This window comes from Heliangelus exortis, chromosome 2 (assembly GCF_036169615.1).
Source record: "Heliangelus exortis chromosome 2, bHelExo1.hap1, whole genome shotgun sequence".
NCBI classification, from domain to species: domain Eukaryota; kingdom Metazoa; phylum Chordata; class Aves; order Apodiformes; family Trochilidae; genus Heliangelus; species Heliangelus exortis.
This window is the reverse complement of record NC_092423.1, coordinates 139,147,092-139,168,958: the sequence shown is the minus strand read 5'-3', so window position 1 is coordinate 139,168,958 and position 21,867 is coordinate 139,147,092. Positions and strand designations below refer to the sequence as shown.

The 21,867-nt window shown below is 44.0% G+C and overlaps 3 protein-coding genes across 5 annotated transcripts in view; 2 read left to right on the top strand and 1 right to left on the bottom strand.

Moving 5' to 3' along the window:
• ANXA13 (annexin A13) overlaps positions 1 to 21,867 on the top strand; it is a 194,937-nt gene that overhangs the window by 101,650 nt on the left and 71,420 nt on the right. The window lies entirely within an intron of this gene.
• On the bottom strand, positions 3,529 to 15,558 carry NTAQ1 (N-terminal glutamine amidase 1). Of its 3 annotated transcripts, none has more exons than XM_071738311.1 (7): positions 15,120 to 15,558; positions 14,868 to 14,967; positions 14,291 to 14,341; positions 12,119 to 12,267; positions 11,683 to 11,807; positions 8,430 to 8,497; positions 3,714 to 3,835 (listed from the first exon to the last, which is right to left on the bottom strand). In XM_071738311.1, the coding sequence occupies exons 1-6, from the start codon at positions 15,191 to 15,193 to the stop codon at positions 8,442 to 8,444; spliced, it is 555 nt and encodes a 184-aa protein (XP_071594412.1). In that variant the 5' UTR covers positions 15,194 to 15,558; the 3' UTR covers positions 3,714 to 3,835; positions 8,430 to 8,441. The 3 variants fall into 3 exon arrangements, 2 of the variants coding, with proteins under 2 accessions (XP_071594411.1, XP_071594412.1); XR_011724630.1 differs by having other exon boundaries at positions 3,799 to 3,835; positions 8,430 to 8,502; positions 15,120 to 15,555; XM_071738310.1 differs by lacking the exon at positions 8,430 to 8,497 and having other exon boundaries at positions 3,529 to 3,835; positions 15,120 to 15,542.
• Positions 15,740 to 21,867, top strand: part of ATAD2 (ATPase family AAA domain containing 2) — a 40,119-nt gene continuing 33,991 nt past the window's right edge. Inside the window, exon 1 of the mRNA XM_071738309.1 lies at positions 15,740 to 16,062. Coding sequence (XP_071594410.1) covers positions 15,844 to 16,062 — 219 coding nt within the window. The 5' untranslated portion in view covers positions 15,740 to 15,843. The remainder of the gene's footprint in view (positions 16,063 to 21,867) is intronic.

Sequence of the window (21,867 nt, the reverse complement as noted above, 5' to 3'; positions counted from 1 at the left end):
GCTTTTGTATTATTTTGTATCTCATAGCATGAGCCCAGCTCCCCTGCATTAAGTGAGGTTCTCCCTAGAGCACCACAGTGTTTGGGTGGCCCGCTTGGAGCTGTACCTGAGGACCACCCAGCTGTACCCTGCTGCAGGGTGTGTTTTAAAGTCACTTGGATCTTAGATGTTTAAATACATCAGTGATCACAGGGCTGGTAATTAGTGATGTCTGACAGTGAAGTTGCCTCCTTGCCATCAGCTTTTCAGTGGCAGTTCTTCACTTGTACTTCTGACGTGCGTTGCTTCTGCCAGAATTCAGCAGTGGTGCTCAACAAACTTTTTTTTTTTGTATGCAACTTAGTGTGGTGCTCGGTGAGTAAAGCAGGCTGTGGAGCCAGCAGAAAGGTTAAGGAATTCACTCAGTTCCTCTGATGGGGTCACTGGGGATAATCAGTATTAGAAAAAGTGCTGGTATCAGCTACTCCTAGCTTCTTGTATTTGGGGCCCTAAATAAGCGCTTGGTGTACTCCTGAATTCTGTCTTTCTGGTAGCACACCTTCTGAAATGGTGATGAAATTCCACCAATCTTTAAGGGCTAGAGACAGTACCACAATCCCAACATCCTCAGCACTGAATGAAATTATTCTCTTGACTTTAATCTATCCCTCTAGGATGACAGCTTTTTACAAGCTGCAGATTGCTGGTTACAGAAAAGCTATCACACACCCCCAGCCTGCTAGATGTAAAATTAAGCATCACTTCAGAATGAATAATGAGAAAAAGGAATGTCTCTTCACATCGATTTTTTTTGAAACTTCTAGATTATGAATAATGGTTGTGGCTGTTCTTAACAGCCTCCTTGATCCTGAAACTAGATTAAACCAGGCAAATTCTTGTATCTGAGCCTCACTAAAGGGAATGTGTCAGGGATTTCAGGCAGCAGAAACCAGCTGAGGATGGCAGCTCAGCATTTAAATCAAATTATATACTCAAGTAGAGAGGCATGAGAACCTAATGTTCTGCAGCAACTTGAAGGGTCTGTTAAGCAATGCAAAGGATCTCTCTGTACACGAGGATCAATCACTTATTTGAAGGATAAAAAGTGCTTAACATAACCTAACTACCTCAAACATGGATCAGAGTTCTGATATTTTCTGACCTGATCAGTGCATGCAATGCCCCAGACACTTGGTTAGCACCTCTATAGAGCAGAGAAATTTCTACTGCTGGGCACATTCGTAACCAGTCTTGACATCACTTAAAAATAGTAGAAACATCTTCACTCCCTGCCACATCAACATCATACAGAAAGAGCTGCCATTTCATCCAAATTACATTAATTCAGACCTTTTGCACAGATGTATCAAGTTAAATCCAGAGCTGCTCCTTCTCAGGAGAGCTTTGAGCACCAGTTTATCAGGAATCCTAAATTCCATTTCAATCTCTCCTGGTGAAGCTGTTTCACAGCAACTACAGCTCAACCTTCCTGCTCCACAGTGCCCTGACAGCTGCCCTCCTACCTGAGGCCCATGCTGGCACCAAAAGAATCCATGTGGTAGAAGCCTTTCTGCACAGCCAGCTAGCTGAGCTGCATGGAACAACACAAAGTGTAAGTTTCTACAGCCAGCCAGCCCTTGTAACACAGAATAAAAGGATGTCTGGATGAAATGAATCAATGCCACACTCGTTCCACAGCCTGTCTCTGCTGTTACCATGCTAAGTAAACTCTCTGGAGCTGATGTGAGATACAATATGATGGACAATATGATGAATATAACAATATAAATATATATAAGTGATATAAATAGAATGTTCTATAAATAGAATGAAGTTTTTTTTATATTTCTGTAGTTACAAATATAATGATCCCTTAATAATTAAAACTGTGCTGTGCTTTTCCTCACCAAGACTGAAGTTCACCACAAATATTTATTGCAGTCTCATTCCCAGTAGGTTCCCAAAGCCTGACTGGATGAAACCCTGAGCAGCCTGGTCTGACCTGATTTGAACAGGATATTTGACTGGAAAGCACTTTACCCTTCTAACTTGAATTATTCTATCAGTCTGTGATGCTGTGATATGCTGGTAAGTGAAGTAGAACAAGTCTTAGCCTATTTTTGTAATCCCATGCTTAGGGCACTCTTCTAAGATATGGGAGACTGCTTCAAATGCCCCATCAGTGTGATGCCTTTCCTAGGTTCCCCTGCAAGGATGCAGCTTGATGCTTCCACCTCTAAGGAGAGAGATTCAGCAGCAAGCAACCTTGTATGGAGGAGGCTTTCTCATTCCTCCCCCCAGCCGTATGTCCCCTCTGATTTCCTTATACCAAGAGCAGCTGTCTGACCTCATGGCAACCCAGCTCAAGGAGATAAGAGGCAGAAAAAAATTGAACAAAACAAAACCTTTTCCTGTTGGTTTAGTTTCCTACCCTGGATTACCATGCAGCCAGGCAAGTGCCAAGGGCCAGAACATGGGGGCAGGTGAGAAGGCACAGCCAGGGCAAGAAAGAAAGGCAATTTGATCTTTCAGAACCAACAGCACTCAAACAGTTTAAGTGACATGGCAGGCATTCAGTTCTGCTCTCATACAGCACAGAAACCTGGATACTTACCTGGTTTTACACAGTGCTTGGGAATTCAAGACTGTACTACTGAATCAATGTGCCCTTTTTGTGGAATCATAGAAACACAGAATGGTTTGGGTGGGAAGGAACATTCAAGATCATTTAGTTACAGCCTTCCTGAATGGGCAGGGATACCTCCTACTACACGAGGATGCTCAAGCCTCATCCAACCTGGGTGGGGATGGGGCATCTACAACTTCCCTGGGCAATCTGTTCCAGTGTCTCACCATCCTCACGGGAGTTTCTTCCTAATGAGGAAGCTGAATTTACCCTCTTTCAGTTTCAGACTGTTACCTCTTGGCTTGTCACTGCATGCCCTTGTAAAATGTCCCTCTTCAGCTTTCCTGTGGGCCTCTTTCAGGTAGTGGAAAACCACCATAAGGTCTCCCTAGAGACAGCTGAACAACCCCAACTCCCTCAGCCTGTCTTCATAGGAGAGGTGCTCCAGCCCTCTGACCATCTTTGTGGCCCTCCTCTGGACTTGCTCCAACAGCTCCACGATCTTCCCTGTGTTGGGAGCTCCAGACCTGTGCACAGTACTCCAGATGGGGTCTTATCAGAGTGGAGTTGAGGGTCAGAATCGCCTCCCTTGACCTGCTGGCCATGCTTCTTTTGATGCAGCCCTGGATATGATTGGCTTCGTGGGTTTGGTCCCTAGGCTTCTGCTAAATAAGCCTAATTGATAAAGTCAATGACTAAACTGAGATCCACTTTCTGTTTATAATGACAGACATTGTAATATGAAGAAAATATATTCTATCTCTCTTCTAAAATGTAGTGACAGTAAACAACTTGAGCTACATTATTCAGTATTTTATGTACATATTTTTCCAGAGTAAATACTCTTTTCAATTTGGGGACTGTACGTGTTTAAATAATACGCTTACGATGGAATATCTGCCTTAGATTAAAAAACAAGTTCATTACATAACCAAAATAAAAATTTTTATTCAGTTCATTATATTTCTGACTGGGTATTCTATTTTCCCAAATACTTATTTCATGTAAAGAAATGTAAACCATAAATACAATATAAGAGCAGCAAAACAAAGGACATTGACTCAAAACAGAAGCAGGGAGATCTTTGTTGTTCACTTCACTGTCCTTCCAAGGAAGAGCTGTAGTCAGTCTGTCTGCCAAATCGATGCACAAAGTCAGGAAGGGAGAAAACTGAGCCCCATCCTACTTCGGGATTCATACTGATGAAATCATCCAAATTCATCTTGGAGTCTAAACAGAAAAGGGAAATAATAAGTTCCTGATGCAGCATCTGCAGCACAGGTGTACATCTATCAAAAAACACCCCCAAGGCCCTCTTTGACAGCTCAGTTCAAAACAGTGATCAGTTCAGAACACTCTTGCTGAGCAGCAGTCCTACAAGAACCTGCAAACTATACAGTGCTACCAAAACATCTATTTCCAGCCTCTGCAATGTTGCTTTTGCCTCGATGCCTCTCCCTGCCCATGGCAGTAATCACATTACCAGATCTGTAAATGTCCTCAGTCATTAGAAAGCAGAGTGCTTAGGAAACACTAAGATTTTCCCTTCAACAGCAGCCTAGAGGGGTTGAGTAGTGTTAAGAGAATTGGAGTACAAATAACAAGCAACACAAGGAAGTGCAGTGCAGCAGGTGCTTGTAGTCCATCTGCATTCACTGAATGCAGGGGAGATATTACTCCTTCTAAGTTCTGAACCAAAATCAACCATGTCAGCTTTTGCACTGCCTACAGAGGAACTGGATCAGAGCAGCAGTCAGAATTGGAAGCTGTTTAGTGCCTCTCAGAACTGATCAGCCCCTTGGCAAACCTAGAGTTTCACCCTCTAGACTACAGTATTTGCTCTGTATTTCTGTTCCCTCCAGCCCTGCACTTTGTCCTTGCTGTACAACAGCCCATTGCAAGGTCAAAATATGCAGACCAGAGGAAATGTCTGATGTAACCCAGACCCACAGCCTTGAGAGATGCTCAGGCAAAGAAGGGCACAAACCTAGGGGTCTGGGGAAAAAGAATTTTTTTCTGAATACTGCCTGAAAGAAGTCAGAGAGGGAAAAGGTTAACTACCACAATTTCAGGATTAAAGTAAGCATGACTGCTCTTTGCCAGGAGCTGCATCTGCTGTGAACCCTGCAGGAGAGGTAGAACCATTCTGTCCCATGAATGGGGCTCAGAGAACACAGTGGAAAGTGCCAGTGTGCAGGTTTGGGCTTAGGTGCCTTATACCTTTTTTTCTGGAGTTGGCCTGCTACAGGCTTTGCCAACTCATAACCATGCTCACCAAAAGTCTGCAATTCCTCAGCCTATTCAGCTCTGACTACAAACATCTGTAGGGCTTGTTGTTTTATATTCTCACTGATGATCTGCACAAATAATCTTTTTAAATGCTCATTAAGAGAAAACTGGAAGAGAATGAGTTTAAAGAACAGCAGAATACACAGTGAATTTATGGTTATAGCTTTCCCACTGTATTTATTTTAACGTGGATTATTAATGTGTGCATTTATGAATTAAGAATCATACAAAAATAGGCCCTAATGAATGTATTAGAAAATCCATAGGATGGAATTTGCTTCTGCTGCAAAAAGCTTGTGTACTTAGGCTTAGTGATATGGACAGCATAGGTGAGGAAGGCAGGACACTGTTCAGGAAACCCAGAGCAAGGGGCCCCAGCTACAATCCAGCCCCCCATTTGCACCATATCTATTTGCACACTATGGCACAGCTTGGTGGTTTTCATAATCCCATCTCTCACCACTTCTGAGGTCTGGCCCTTCTTTTCCTCTTAACTTGTTTAGGCTGCACATATGGAAAATCCTTACATTCAGCCAAGCATGGTCCTACTGATGGCAAAATAGGGCCAATTTCTGCCTGACTGTGTGGGAACACAAAACAGCACAAGCCCAACAATTTGCTGTTGTAGTTCAAGAACAATTAGTAGTGGGTAACAGCTCTTGCTTGCTGGCAGACTGCTAAGACTCTTCTCATTCCCAACTTGTCTTTTCCTCCCAGAAGCTTTTAACATTAATGTGATTCTTCATATAACGATTTGAAAGATAAATATTCCCCTGCTTTATATGCACTGAGCACAGTAGCATAATAATTTCATAAAACTGTTCTGTGAACTGAACTGTAAAGAAGCCCAAAGGGGATTGTTCCAGTAGAGTTACAAACACAGTGGCTGCTGTTAGCAAGTGGGAAGTTGCTGTCACAGTGTGTGTAGGAGGAGATATATTATCTTAAATTCAGAAGGATTGTACCAGGACATAACAAGTTCATCAGAGAAGTTTAATGAAAAGAAAAATTGGTTTACCAAAGCAAACAGGAAGGAAAGAGCAGATGGTCTAAGAACCGGTCAGTAGATGGCAGTAAAGCAACACAAGAACTACCCATAGGAAAAATCACGGTGGGACCTCTCTTGTATTCAGTCCAGGATGTAAGAGTCTCTCTAGAGACAGCCTTCTTACACATGTGCTGCATCCATATGCCATACCTGCTATGTTACACCTTACAGCTTTAGAAAACAGATTGACAAAAACTCCTGAGACCATCACAAAGTCACCTTCCCAAAGCAGATGAAAAGTGACAAACAGCAAAATTTACAAGAGAGACAACTGGATGCTACAGTTGACAAGGCAAGTTAATTTATCTGCAAAAGCAGAGAGGAACATACTTCATTATAACACTTATACAAGGTCAGTAACAGCAGAACTGTATTTGGTTTTAAGATTTACATTACACTTACAGACCTCTTCAGATGCTGTGGCCATCAGACCAGCCTGCATTTGTGCATGCCCAGAGCCAATGCTTCCTTTTTGGCCAAACCCTCTTTGTTTAACACATGAAGTCAATGCGACTTAGCTGAGCCCTGGGGGACACCACTCGTGACTGGCCACCAAGTGGACTTAACTCTGTTCACCACAACTCTTTGGGCCTGGCCATCCAGCCAGTTTCTACCCAGTGAAGAGATTCTTTACTTCCACAAAACCTCATGAAGTAAAGGTCTAACTTGACAGACTTCAGTTTTATTCTCAAATAAGAGGAGCAGAAGGTTCCCACAAAGTGCATACAAGCTACTTATATCCATATCAGTGCTTTCTTTTTTGTTTTCACCAGGATCCTACCACCAACTCAAAGAAGATATTAAAATAAAAAACCTGCAGGCTTCAAAACAAAAGAAAAAAAAAAACCACAAGTAAAACCCCATTATTTATGACTACCAGGGATTTTAAAATTAATAAAAAGAACAAAAAGCCTTTACAAATTAATCCTGCCAGTGTCACCAAATACCTAGGGAGGACTGAAATTCAATCCAATGCTTTTAAGTGGTAGAGCTGATGCTAACAGTTGTATATAAGCTGTAAGACCATCTGTTCAGAGTAATTTTGAAGCACACTGTGCAGACTGCTTTACACAGGTTTGCAGTAAGGGATAACTGATCTCACCAGAACTAATAAATTAAGCAGAATCAGATTTCATTAATTTGTGGGGAGAACACTTCAAAGAAAACCCCAGGCTGGGCTCACCAGCCCTAGAATGATGAATCTGCCCAAGTCATGTCTTCTTATTTTTGATTATTTGAACAAAATACCAGACTCAGGCCTGTTTTCCTTCACAAGGAGGGCGCTGGCAACCAGGGGGGGCCAGGGGAATCTGCTGCAGCTCAGGTGTGTGTATTCCAACAAAGCTGCCCTGAGAACAGGGCTGGGTGAGAAGCACCCAGAGGGGTCAGCCAGATTCTCCTGGTGGAACAGAGGCCAGAACAATGCCAGTAAGAAACACAGAGGCACAGCTCTGGAAAAAAGCTAAAGTGGAGCCAGCTACAAAAGGGTAATTAATGCTTTGCATGCAAGTTCTGATGAAATATTGGAGTTCACCCTCAGCAAGTCTGCTGATGACACCAAGCTGTGTGGTACAGCTGACACACTGGAGGGAGGGAAGGACACCCAGAGGGACCTTGACAGGCTTGAAATGTGGTTCCATGCCAGCCTCATGAAGCCCATGCAGCCCTACAAAGCCAACCATGCCCTGGGATGCATCAAAATAAACATGACCAGCAGGGCAAGGAAGGTGATTCTGCCACTCCACTCTCATGAAATCCCACCTGGAGTATTGTCTCCAGTTCTGGAGCCCCCAGCATAAGAAGGACATGGAGCTGTTGGAGCAAGTCCAAAGCAGGGCCATGAAGATGGTCAGAGGGCTGAAGAACCTCTCCTATGGGGACAGGCTGAGGGAGCTGGGGTTGTTCAGCTGGGAGACCTTACAGTGGTCTTCTACTGCCTGAAGGAGGCTAAGAGGAAAGTTGGGGAGGGACTTGTACAAGGACATGTAGTGATAAGATGAGAGGCAGTGGCCAGGTTGGGTGGGTCTTTGAGACACCTGGTCTAGTGGGAGGTGCCCTTGCCTATGCAGGGGGGGTTGGAACAAGATGATTTTTAAAGGTCCATTCCAACACAAACCATTCTATCATTCTGAGTTTGAGGATTTTTTGTTTAGGGTTGGGTTTTTTTTAAATAATGCTAAGGTTCTATTTTTATTTTTAATAATGACCTAGTTCAAGTTTCATTTTTTTAAGCATAGAATGGAATTTATGACTCAAGATAAGCTTATTTTAGAAGGTTTGTTTTGCTTTGCAACCTCATGAGCATCAAAAATACAGTTTAAGAATTTTTCTTTTTGAGTAAGTAGTAGGAAAAAATGCTTAATTGGTCACTGGTAGAGATTACTTGATTCCAATTCAAAAGGAATTTCATGGTCATTAAACAGGTCCCAGTACCCTGTCTTTCTCCACATTGGGTAATTACATTACCCTACCAGTGGTCTTACTTACCTTACATCTGACTTAGATAGTATGGAATTTCTTTTTCCAAAGTTCTATATTCAGGCTTAACAGTTGCTCTGCTCTGAAAGAGGCAGTATTTTAGTACTAAAAGCAAGTATTTTTGTCTTTTTAAGTTTGTTAAGCTTAAAAACTAAGTGGGATAAGAGTGATTATATAAATGTAATTAATATGATTTAACAAATAGCAAATTGTATCAACACAATAGCACCAGCCTGCTGACCATCTTAAAATACCAAGAGCTCATGAGCACATTTTTTAACAGCACAGTGTTCACATGTTAAAGAGACTGACACATTTTTATTGTAATTTTTCAGTCTTCAAATAGTTAACATCAAAGAAGACACAACAAAAAGAAGCAATATAAAAACCTTTTATGCTTTTGTAATCATCTACTCAAAAGCTTAGGAATTTGGCTATTCTAAATGACAGCAAAATAATACCAATAACACTGTTATATAAATGTGCCTCACAAATAAATTGATACTAAACCAGTATGTGGACAATTCTGTCAGCCATTAAATTGCAGTCACCTCTAACATGAAATATGTAGGCAATTTAATCTCATGAAAACACAAATTAAATGGAAAGCAGCATGCTCTATCAAAGTGAAACGGCAGAGAGAAAACAGTTATCTGCAGTGGAATTTGGCATGGATGTCAACATTAATACCCCACGCTCTCACATGATAACACAAAGTCTGCCACCCTGTTTTCCCTCAAGTTTAAAATAAGCCACTTTTATGCCTGATAAAACTGTGCTGAGACACTACTATACTATAGCAGTCTCTAAAGAGAATCACCGGTTCTATTTGTTGACAGCAATGCTGTCTAAACCTGTATGTTGGTCTGCAGGACTTGCTCATCTATAGAACCACATCACTGAAGCACAGGGCTTAAAATTCAGCTAAAAGTTAAAGCACATTCTTGCTCCCCAACCACTAAACCCAAGCTCCTCACTGACATACAGCACTGTGCACAATGAAGCACACATCAAGTTTAAGATATCTTGAGGGAAGATATCTTAAAAGATATCTTTAGGGTATCTTTAAGATATCTTAAAGTATCTACAGGGAAGACAAAAAGACAGAAAAATTAAGCTGGAGAAACCAGAACTGAATAAGAGAGATACAATCTATTCCTGTTTGATGCAGATCTTGAAACTATCTAGGGAATTACCTTCTACCTTCAGTGGGTGCAGAGTAACCAGTTCTGTTCGTGCAACTCAGCAGAAGACCAGGGCACATCAGAACAGAGCTGGAATGCTATGTCTGGTTTGGGGATTCTCAGTCAAGAAAAAAAAAAAAAAAAAGGAAGAAAAAACCAGCAACCCAAAACAATGACATACCAGAGTGAACCCAGAAGAGAAACATCAATTTGTTTGGGGCAGGAGAACATGATATTCAAGGACAGGCTGAGAGAACAGTCAAACAGAGAAGAAGAGGAGACCTTAGTGCTGTCTACATCTACCTGATATGAGGACACAAAGAACACAGAACCAGAGCCTTTCTGGAGGAGCCTGGCAACAGGACAAGAAGCAAAGAAAGCTTCACAGAATGTGGGAAATTCTGATTACATACTAGGATTGTTGTTGCTGTTGTCATAACAGTGGTCACATATTGAAACAGATTGCCCAGAAAGGGGGTGCAATCTCCAGCTGCCGGTGTTTCAAGACTAGACTACACAGAGCCCCAAGAAACCCCTGTTTTGAACAGGTGTTGGACAGGATGATCTACAGATGCTTCTGTCAGCATGGCAAGGTACAGAGCAAAGAAATAAAGCATAAGAGGAATGAAGATCCATGTATCTTTCACTAACTACCAACAACACAGAGCCAGTCTGGAGGTTGGCTGAGACCACATGGCTGCTGCTGATCAGTGAAGTAAAGCTCAGTCAACCAAGACAAGTGAGAGTTACAGTGTTTGCAGCTATGGAGCCATTCACTATAGATGGAGGCACATGTTACACATCTGCAGCTCTTTGAGTTATTCTGTAAGTTATTAGTCACAAGTAATGTTTTCTACTCTTTTGAGTAGATTTTCTTCACCCTCCTGGCCTAGCCTGGTCTATATTTCTCATGTTTTCATTAGCTTTCAATGATCACAACATTAAGGTTTCTACAGGTGAAAAGTCCTCAGCACTAAGGAGGCTCCAGCTAACTGTGAACTGCAGTTCAGGCATCGTCCACGTTCCACACAACCTTTGTATAAAACTTTACCAAAGATAAGGACCAAGACACAGAATTTAAAGTGCTTTATAACCTGGATTGCCTAGAAAACACCAGAAGCTTCACAATGAAGCCTACACCTGTGCTCCTGCCCACATTCATAACTCATTTCTACTGTAGTGTGAAACCTAAAACCTCCTTAGAAGCCAAAGCAAAGACTGAGAATAACAGCCCAGCAACTTAGAACCACAATGAACTTGGATGAAAACACAAAACATGTTTATTTGACACTGCCTTCCCTAACATATGTACTGCCTTTTTAAAAAAGTAACAAACATGCAGAGCAGTAACATGAAAAATCTTTCAAAGCCAAACTTTGCCACATTTTTACCTGGGAAGAAAAGAAGAAACAAACAATATGGCAAATGCCAGCCAGCTTGCCAAGAACAGGATTAGAGTAAACTCAAATGCTGTGTGATAAGAATGGTTTAAGAGGCTCCACAGAACAGAAGAGATGGCAAGCCTTTCCTTCTCTGCTTGGTCCAGAGGCTGCTATCTAGACGATCACTTAAAGAGACTTAAGGCTGGGGGAAAAACTTGTCAGTTTGCCTTAAAGTGCCCTCAGGTCCATTCACCTTGTAGACAAACCTCAAAATATCTCATGCTGGCAAATCCAGCACACTGAGCAGAGCCTGAAAACTTCCTCCTGTCAAAATAATCTTTTCTGGCATGATGAGACCTGCCAGCTAAAGTGTGGTATAACCAGTGTAGAAATTCACTTTATGACCCTAGGCAAATTATTCAGCCTCTTTGCTTCTGTACCCTGCTGTAAGAAAAGAGTATTACTTACCACTCAGTTTCTGCAAATCAGTAATTAATGTTTGATAGTACTAAGTGCCAGGAAGCATGCTAGACTTCACATGTTCCAAAAAGGAAGGCCAAATGCTACATAACCCCATTTTTTTGTCATTTGAAATAAGCTAGCTGGATGAGCTTCTGGACACAGGTTATAGAAGCATATTTATTTTTTGTGTGCATTTATCACTGCAAGCAGGAAAAAGGAGCTCTGGCAGCTTACCTGCAGTTTCAATGCAAGGGTATGAAGGAGGAGGTTTCTGCCATTTTCCATTTGCATCTTTCATATGAGATCTGTCTGAAGCAAAGGTCTTCAAGTACAAATCTGCTCGAATCATTCTGATTTTCCTAAGTAATAATGTGAAATTGTATCAAAAGATGTGTGCATGCAATACTGCATTATTCAGTTAGAACAAGAGTCCCTGCCTCCCATCAAGGAGCACAAGTTTCATTCAATACATAAATCAACAATATTGCACCAAGAAGTTAACTAAGAAAGGGATATTTACACCTAAGGTTAAGAGCTTTAGAACAAGAACAAAGTGCATTTGTTTTTCCAGAGCATAGTAAAATAGTTCTGTCACTATGCATCCATGAAGACAACTTCAATTTTGATTTCATTAAGTAGCATGCACAGTCATTACCCTTTATATCATCACCTGTGAAACTCTGGGTGAAGGCTGTCATCTGACCTAAAGGCCTCCACACTGTACATGTCAAAAGGACATGGAAATGGCAGCACTGTGTCAAGATCATAAATGAAGTTCTGCTCCCCACTGGAAACGTGAAGCAGAATAACATGATAGTCCTGAGAAGAAAAATAATTGCCATTAGTTAAGCAGTTGTACCCAAGAAACAGGCAAAGGAGTAGGCTTCCTAAAAGGAAAACTACAAAAAAATCTTTAAATCCTGCTTTCTGCCTTTTAAGGATTGAGCCTGTAAAATTTTTGGCACCAGGAGAGACATTTCCTAATACCTGTCTTACCCACTGTGCCTTCCAAGAAACTTTTGTACTTGCCCTCATTCCTGTGTGGTTTAAACCTAGAGGTTTAAACCTAAAGGTTTAAACCTTTAGCTAAGCTAAAGTGTTTTCTACCCCTCAGAAAAGAGCAAATCTCTTTCATGTCCCACACCAAGACACAAAAGCTGAGTGGGGTAATAAGCATTTTTAGCTTTGACCCAGTCCTAAATAAATGCTCACAATAACATGCTACAGCTTAACACTAAAAATCTCTTCTAATGAGAGATATGGTACCTGTTGCAGTAACCTGGTCTGTGAATTTGAGTGCCCAGTTTTGAGCTGCCAGAAGCAGCTGATAGAACAGCATGGAACTGAGAAAGCAGCAAACAGCTCAAACCAGGAAGACACAAGACAAGGAGCAGGATGAATTCCTCTAGTAGCTCTTGAGGATGGGGAAAAAACACCTGTGGTTACTATATCACACTCTTCAAGGTAACTATTTTGTCTTGACACTTGGGTTCTGAGGTGCAGTTTTATTCCTTAACTTGTACAAAACACAGGCATGATGGAGGTTTGGAGAACTGGAGCTGTTTATGTTAGGTGTTACTACAGTCCAAAATTAAATTGAAGGTAGCTCTTAACAGCTTACTAAAGCTTACACTAAATCGACTAAAAAAAAAAAAAAATTTAAAGCACTGTCTTTTAACATTTTCTATATAAAGCAAAACCACAAAGGAATTGGAATAAAAAGATCTTGGGAAAGCTTTGTTGCCAAATCAATAGATATATAGAAGTGCATTTAGGAGATTCTGCTACAGAGTGCAAGAAAAAAATAACAGCTTTACCTATCCTACAATCCATTGAAAGAAAGTTAGAACACCTTTAAATCCATGAATTTTTATGAGAAATCCATATTCTGTGGTAGACTTTCCTGATTCTCTTATTCCTTTTTAGATCATCTTCATAACACTTACATGTCTCTCTAAATAACTTTTTTGTACTACAAATATAACAATATTTTTGGAAAGAATGATTCAGAAACCACAGAACTTCAGAATTTTGTTAAATATTTTGCAGAATTTCAGAAACTGAAATTGTCACAATAAATAGAGGTTTTCCCATGCCAAATAACTAGAAGAATTCTATAATGATACATATTTGAAAGGAATTCTGTAGTGGAAATAGCTGGATTACATTAATTGATCAAATGACATTCCAAAGCCATAATTTATGGGTCAGTTTAATTGCTGACACCTGAATACATGTATTGGTTAGATTTTTTTTTTACCTGTCAGGCCTAAATGAATATTTTCATCCACCTACTTCCTGTAAGAACAGACATGTGCTTAAAATTCTACAAAGCTGGCAGCCTCAACAATATCCAGATAGTAATTTTCACAGTTCTGCTACATGCTCTTTACCAGTGTTCTAAGATTTGTCACCTGTAGATTTTACTGACTGACACACTGTTAATTTACAATGAATAGTCAGAAGGAGCATCAGATTTAGGCTCCTTTACATCTGTTATAGAAGAATAATGAATTTTAATACCAAACTGTAGAATGGTTAAGGTTGCAAGGGACCTCTGGAGGTCATCTGACCCATCCTGCTCAAGCAGGGACACCAAGAGCCAGGTGAATGGGACTGTGTCCCAGCAGCTTTTGAGTATCTCTGAGAATGGAGATTCCCCAACATCTCTGAGCAACCTGCTCTCCCTTACAGTAAAGGGCTTTTTCTTTGTTTGGATGGAATATAAGCATAATAATTTGTTACAGTGATGATGGCTGACACTGCCAGTGTCTGATCCTACAGCTATCAACTACAGAAAGATGCATTTGAAATTTCTGAGAGAAAGAAGAGAATGCCTTACCCAGACAACAGGCTGATCTCCATGTCCTGATTTCTGCTTCCAGAGTGGAATCTGAAAGTCGTAAGTGAATAAATCTGAAGTGATTAAAACATTCAAGATTAATACAGATTAATCACAGGTTAATTGGCTAGTTCTTTACTAACTTATCCATTTAATCAACTCATGTCTGTGCTGCAGTCAGAAAATTGTCTGTCTTTCAGGAGCACGAAGTTAGAGGCACTATTCTGGACCACATAATATAATCACTCTCCTAAATGGACAAATTGCAGGGAATAATTAGCTCATAGGGATGCTGTGCCACATCCCATGGTGCTGAATGCACCAGGTAAAGATCTCACATGGTGTGGTTTGCCTGTCCCCAACGCTTCAGGAAGGTTCCGGACCACGTCTCCCAGGTTGGGCTGCAGCCAGGCCGGGGCCCAGATCTCCCCTACCTTGGGTTGTGAATTAAACGCCTGAGCCCATCTCACCTACCTCAGGCCGAGGTCTGAAGGCCCCGGACCACGTCTCACCCACACTGGGCTCAGCCCGAAGGCCCGAACCTCCCCACTGATGCCTCCCGATCCCCCCGACTCACCATCCTCCTGTCATTGGATATGAACACGGCGTAGAACTCCTCCAAAGGGTACTGCCCCTGGCTCCTGATGTAGTCACAAAGTTTCCAAACGTTTTCTTCACTGTAAAACACAAGAACCCATCAGCTCTCCCCTCCGGCTCCATGATGAGAGACCCGACGGCTGAGATGGAGCGGGCGGGCGGAGCGTGGGGGGGGGGGGGGGGGGGGGTGTGCAGCCCCCTCCTGTCCCCGCACCGCCCCCGCCTCCCTTACCAGTAGCAGCCGGTGTATGCGCAGGCGGGGCGGGGCGGCACGGCGGGATCGTAGGCGGCCGCCGGCAGCGCCATGGCCGCCTCGGCCGGGGTGGGGGGGTGCGAGGGCGGCGCAGGAAGTGCTGGGGCACGGCGGGAGTCACCGGCTACGCCTCCCCCGAGGAAACGCGGCCGCGCGGCAGTGCCGCCATCCCGGCTCGCCTCAGGCCTTCCCCGGGCAGGGCCGCAGCAGCAGCCAGGGGTGCGGGAGGCGCGGTCCCTCTCGCCCGGGATCGCTCAGGAAGGGTGCGGAGGAACGAGGAGCGCGGGATAGCGGTCCCGGGGAGCGGCTCCTTTAAGCGGAGGCTCCGCCCCCTTCCTGCCGAGTGCTGGAGGGGGGAGGGGCGGGCGCAGCGCGTGCCGCGGAGCCAATCCGGTGCCGGCAGAGCCATCGGCCGCAACTTTTACGCGCCAAAAATCGAAAGGTCGTAGAGCGGTTTGTGTATCCCTCCGCCGCCACGCCCCGGGCCGGGACTATCTGCGGGGGGTGGGGGGGAAGGGAAACGTCAGCGGGAGCAGCGGGGCGCGCGCTGCCGGGCAGGCGGAAGGCGGAGGGATCCGGGGGTGGGCGGAGTGATCCGCCGCTGGGGGAGGAGGGGCGGGACGGGACGGGACCCAGCGGCGCGCGGGCCGCGGTGCCGGAGCCGGGTCCGTATCTGTATCTGTGGCTCCTCCACCGCCCCGCCATGGTGGTCCTGAGGAGCAGCACGGCCCGCCCGCCCGGCCCGGCCTCCCGCGACAGCCGCCGCCGCCGCCCCCCCTTCGACCTCATGGACTCCAGCTCCGAGTTCATCTCTCTGGAGTCGCCCTCACTCAGCAGCCACCGCATATGGACGCGCTCCGGAGCCGCATCGGCCGCCACAAGGGCCGCGGGATCCAGAGGGACCAGGAGGACTGAGGAGGCCGTGAGTACCGGCGAGGGGGGAAGCGCCGGGTCCTTCCAGCTTTGTTCCGGTTCCGCGGGGGGGGACGGCCCGGCGGGCAGGCGCGGGCCTGTGGGTGCGGGCGGCCCGGAGCCGGGGGGGAGCCGTGAAAGCCGAGTCCCCGGTGAGAGCCAGCGGAGATCCGTGTCACGTGGAGGAAAAAATAGGGAAAAAAAATTGGAGTGAGAGCCTCCAGCTGCCGACAGTTACGGTGCTGCCGGTGAGGAGTCAGCCCGGGTCGCCCTTCGGCCCCGCCACCCGCTGCTGTCACCCCGCAGGAGCGGGGCCCGGGGGCAGCGGGCTCAGAGGCAGCCCCTGGCTCCTCTGCAGCCCTGTGAATGCAAACCTGTGTGTCATCCCGCGGCTTGGGGTGTCATCTCTGCCTTCCCCTTCCCCGTTACTTTTGAGTAATTCTGTTAGCTTAAAAAGTGATCTTAAAAAGGTCTCGGAGACCGACTCACGTCAGTGGTGGTGACGCTGGTAGAGAGAGCGCTCGCTGTTCTGTTGGCAAAAATGTATCACTCGACCCAAAATACAGGTGACGTAGAACTCCTGAGGTGCCTGTGGAGTACTGCTTAGTCAAATGTATATACTTTGGATGCTTTAAAAACAAAGCTCTGTTTTGAAGTCATGACTAATTTGTACTTACTCATGTGTGTAACCTAAACCAGTGAGAATTTTACCTAAGCGTTTTATAATTTTAATCTAGCCTAGTAGAAAAGAGACAGCTTCCATGATTATAAAGAATGGTCAGCAGTCCGTGCAATCTGCATGTTAGTGTTGCTACTTCAATAACCGAAACATTTCACTTTGTGAAGTTAATTTTTTTTTACTGTAGCTTTCAAAAGCTTAAGCTTCTCTGCTCTTTTCAAGTCAGGATATTTTTTTCTGTAGGGTGTTCTGTAGTTCCATAGCAAATAAAGGCAAACATCCCACTCAGAAGTGGTCTGCTCTTCAGGCGAGTCTTGCCCTGGAGTGATGTTTGTAGTAGACTCTGTTTCCTTCCAGCAGAACTCTTCGAGATTTTCAGTTGTATTAATTAATTTTATTCAGTATTTTCAAGTCTGCTGAACTGAGAAGAAATCCTTGGAGTCTTTTATTTGTGTTGTTTTGGGTTTTTTCTTTGCAAACACTCATGAAATCCACTGCTTTGCTTTTGCAGTCCACAGTGTAAATGATTGTCAGTGGCTGCTGGGAGCACAGCTGCCTGTTGTTGCAGGGGGGAGAAGGCTGTGCAAAGTCAGGCAGATAAAGCACCTGGCAAGTGTTCTCAGTGTGGAGAGCAGGAATGAGGAAGCTAAAACTAAAGCAGAATCATTGTTATGAAACTGATTGTAGTGTTGTTTGTTTTGGTTTCTTCATTTCTTTTTATTTTTCCTTTTTGCAGACATTTCCCATGCTTTGAGGCATGGAGTCGTTGTTACTTTATTTGTAGGACAGCTGGGCTTTGCTGGAGTGTGCTACCTGCATGAACCTGCTACTAATTTCTTGTCCAAGCCCCAGTGCCACTTTCCTAACTTGTTGATGTGCAGGGACTTGGTGGTGGCAGCTTTTGCTGTTTTTCTGGTGTCAGCAAGCAGCTTAATTGATCCATGGAGAATAAGAAATATACAACATAAAGTTTAGGGTAAACCAGCATCTTATTAGGTTATCCTCTTCCAAGTTTTCAGCCCCAAGGAGTTCCATGGCAAATCATAGAATCATAGAGTGGTTTGAGTTGGAAGCAATCTCAAAGATCATGTGTTTCTAACCCCCCTACATGGACAGGAATGCCTCCCAGCAGACCAGGTTGCTGAAAACCCCATCCAACCTCACCTTGAACACTTACAGGGAGGGGGCATCCTTTGCCAGTGCATTAAGGCATTTCTTCCTGCTGTCTAACCTAAATCTACCCTCTTCCAGCTTTACTAGATGCCCTTTTAGAAAGTCCCTTCCCAACTTTCCTGGAGCCTTTTCAGGTACTGGAAGGCTGCTTTAAGGTCTCCCCAAAGCCTTCTCTTTTTCAGGCTGAACAAACCCCTCTCTCAGCCTGTCTGTAGGAGAGAGGATCCAGCCCTCTGATCATCTTTGTGGCTCTCCTCTGTGCTCTCCAAGAGCTCCATGTTTCTCCTGTGTTAGAGGCTTCAGAACTGGACACAGATCCAGAGGCGCTGCTGTCCCATTGGAAACCCTGTATCTGCAGGTCTGTAACACTGATGTAGATTCCCAACTACAAGCAAGATTGTCCTGTGACCTTTATTTGAGGTCTGTGCTCCCGAGTTCCCTCTTTCTCTGGGCAAAGTGGATATGGGCACTTTTCCAGGCTGAGCCTTCATGACTCGTGTGTGCAGGGACCTCAGCATCAGAGCTCACAGCCTCCTTGCCTAAGCACATTTATCTGTTCTGTTAGTTCTGCAACATAGAGTTACTTCCTCAGAGATACCAGATAGCTGAGCACAGTTTTTCTAAAAAGACTTTTTAGAAACAGTTACATGCGAAAAGTAATAAAATATCTTTCAAAATTTGAAATACTTTACAAAATTATTTCATCCCATTACCTTTTTTTTTCCAGTTTAGCCATTTGCTTCTACTGAATTTCACTTTTTGAGTGTGCCTTTTCAGTGTGACAGGAGTGACAAGAGTTGGTTATTCTTGTTCTGCTGGCAGCTTGCTGGAGTTGACCTAATGGTTCTTGGTGTCTGTCATCTCACTGAACTGGGATGCCTTCCTATGAATGGAGGACAGTCAGAATCAACAACATACAGTTGCTGCTTTGCTTGTGTCCTAATTTGAGCCAAGATTTAGGTAAAAAGACATTACAGAAAGTAAGATATTTCAAAAGTACTTTATTGTGAACATTGCATTAGAAATACCTTAAAAAAGAGACAAGTGTGCAAGTATACATAGAAAGATTTCCCAGGTCACTATACTGTTTTTTCCAGTGCAGACATTCTCTAAATTTTCTTTTTTCAGACTGGAATTTGGCCCAGAGATTTGTGAAGCATATTGTTGCAGTCATCTTTGTCAACTGTGATATGGCAAACTTCTTTTAAGATTTATCCCAAGGAATATTTACTTCTAGATCAATTAAGTAAAAATATTCAAAGCAGCAGTTGTAACAGGTGTATCTTGGAGTTTAACTCTACTGGAGTTGCTCCCAACTTTGGAGTCCTAATTTCTCAAGTGATTGTGTGTAAAACCTCTTACTTAAAATTTATCCTTGTTTGAAAGTGCTGTATGTTTGGAGAACATAGATGAATCTGGTAGCCCTATGAACAGTGCAGATGGCCTTATCCTTCTTCCATCTCTGGCTGGTCAGGATGAAAACTCATTAGTAGGAAAATACACACAGAGGTGCATATATGTAACATAGATCTCTGCATTATTTGGTCTTGGGCACACGGTCAGTAGCTGCCTCCAGATGCCTGGGTCTGCCCAGGGGCTGAGAGCTGGGTGTCCAAGTCCCAGAGGTACACAGCCCTGTTCCTGCTGGTATTTAGATCTCATAAGTGTGCTCATGCACAGGCATGTGCTGTGCTCCCTGTCACTGTCCTTAGACAGTACCTGGCCCTGGGTGGCCTGGTCTCCCAGTTGCCTCATGCACAAGAAATGTCCCTTGCCCAGACCTATGGCTTCTCCAGTAGCTGCCCTCCAGCACTTGGCTCAGACCCCCTGGTCTCTTCTGTATCAGGCTCAGACTTGCAGCCTTTCTAAGACTTGGCTCTCAAATTTAACTCTACTCCCCAGCCACTCTGGCTTGGCTTCTGGTGGCAGTGGTGCAGGCTGTTAGGAGGTGTGGCCCCTTCTCCTGTCTCTGGCACTCAGACCTCTATGCCTTGGGCACACAGATAGAAACACTTCAGAAAAAATAAGCCAGGACAGTGTGTGTTGCTTGGTGTCCCAGAGTGAGTCCCCTTCTAGGGGCCCTCACTCAACCTGTTAGGTGAGCCCCAAGCCCCCCCCTGCCCACACCCATGAGGGGTCCCTCACCCTGGAGCCACAGGAATGGGGCCAGGCTGCTCCCCCAGAGCTGCCTTACTGGGGTGCCCCTGCCTGCAGTGCTTCTCTGCTGCTTTTTGCTCCTGCAGATTAGCCCAGAATCAGGTAACTTAATGTTGTAGCTAGTTCCCAGGCATGCCCATAGGTTTATGGGATGATACATCAGCTGGGGTCATATGAGCTGTGGGAATGCTACTGAGAACATTTTTTCAGGAGAGAAGACATGATTATTTCTTGGTCTAGGTTTTGGGGTTTTTTTCCTACTTATCTTGGTGATGAATGCTTAAAATATTGGTTTATGTCTTTATACGCTCCTCTGCGTGAACATGAAAAAAAATCTGCCTTCAGATAAACCCAGGGCTCTGTAAAATTAAAACTAATTGGTTTGCTTTATGTTATTATTTCTTCTTAAACATTTGAGAGCAAAAGTCTTAAGGGTGACTGACAGATCAGACTGCCTCATTGAGATTTAAGTCTTGTTACATCCATCTGTGCTGGAGGCAAGAGCTTTAGAGTTTCATCTCTACAAAAAGGATGTGGACAGGCTGGAGAGGGTCCAGAGAGGAGCCATGAAGATGATCAGAGGACTGGAACATCTGCCAAATGAGGAGAGGCTGAGAAGTTTGTTCAGCCTTGAGTAGAGAAGGCTTAGGAGAGACCTTACTGAATGTTCGAGTACTTAGAGGGGGTTACAAAGAAGATGGAGACTCCCGATTTACAGAGTCACATGGACAAGACACATGGCAATGGGCACAAGTTGCTCCTGGGGAGATTCCTGTTGAATACAAGAGGAAAATTTTTCACTATGAGGGCAGTCAGACATTGGAATGGTCTCCCAGGGGAAGAGGTAGATTCCCCAGCTTTGGAAAGTTTTAAGTCTCAGCTTGGCAGGGTGCTGAGAAATCTCCCATAAACAGTAATAATAGAAGGATTGGACCTTCCAACCTGACATTGCCATGTTATGATCTTGTATGCCTGAATTCCAAAGCCTGTTACAGGAGGCATCTTGTTAGGCCTTGCTCCAGTGTGGAGGTCTTGAGAATGGAGATGCTCTTTAAAACAAAAGATGAAGGAAAGGGGATTGAACTCTTTTTTTGTGCAAAAGGTCTGTAGTGATATGGAAAGCTGTCAGGTGAACAGGGTAGGATGACGTGTTCAAAGTTGACTGGCAAGAAGACCATCAGAAAGTCAACAGGGATTGCCCAGCTCTGTGGCTCAGGGCAGACATCTCAGCCATGGGTGACCACAGCTCTTACTGCGTGGCCCTGCAAGGGTCTTCCATGAGCATCCTTCTCTTCCTCTAATGACCTTCTTCACAATTCTGTCATCATCTCTATGAACTACTAACAGAAGTACTTTTTGTTCAAGTTAGAATCACACAGTAGAAGAATCTGGTCTATTTTCTGCCCTTTTTTGGTGAGGGGTTTAGTTTGGTGTACTGTTAATGGATCTTTGGTTTGCAAACTGAACAGACCACCTTATGTGGTTATCACAGCTTTCTTCATGTAGATAAATTGTTCTTACTCATCTGCCTTACAGAAATGTCTATGTAAATATATCATCCATTTAAAAAGTGTATCTTGAATTCCCTTTGGCTTACCATGGATAAATGCTGTCCTTCTAAAGGAAATCTTTTAATGTCCTTCCAATGTGACTGTTCCAATAAACAACAGAGATAGGACAAAAACTCTCCTAATGATTTTAATCCCAGGGTGTGCAAGGTCAAGCTTGACTGCACTCCTCTGAATCAATTTTGAAATAAAAGTGCTTTTTTCATTAAATATGAATTTTATATGAAAGCCTTTGATG

Coding starts and splice junctions, on each gene's coding strand:
- NTAQ1 (XM_071738310.1), bottom strand. CDS start 15,193: ATGGCGCTGCCGGCGGCCGCCTACGATCCCGCCGTGCCGCCCCGCCCC. Junction 14,342..14,867: donor TATCCAATGACAGGAGGATG/GTGAGTCGGGGG, acceptor TACGACTTTCAG/ATTCCACTCTGGAAGCAGAA. Junction 3,836..11,682: donor CCCTTGCATTGAAACTGCAG/GTAAGCTGCCAG, acceptor TTTTCTGTTTAG/ACTCCAAGATGAATTTGGAT.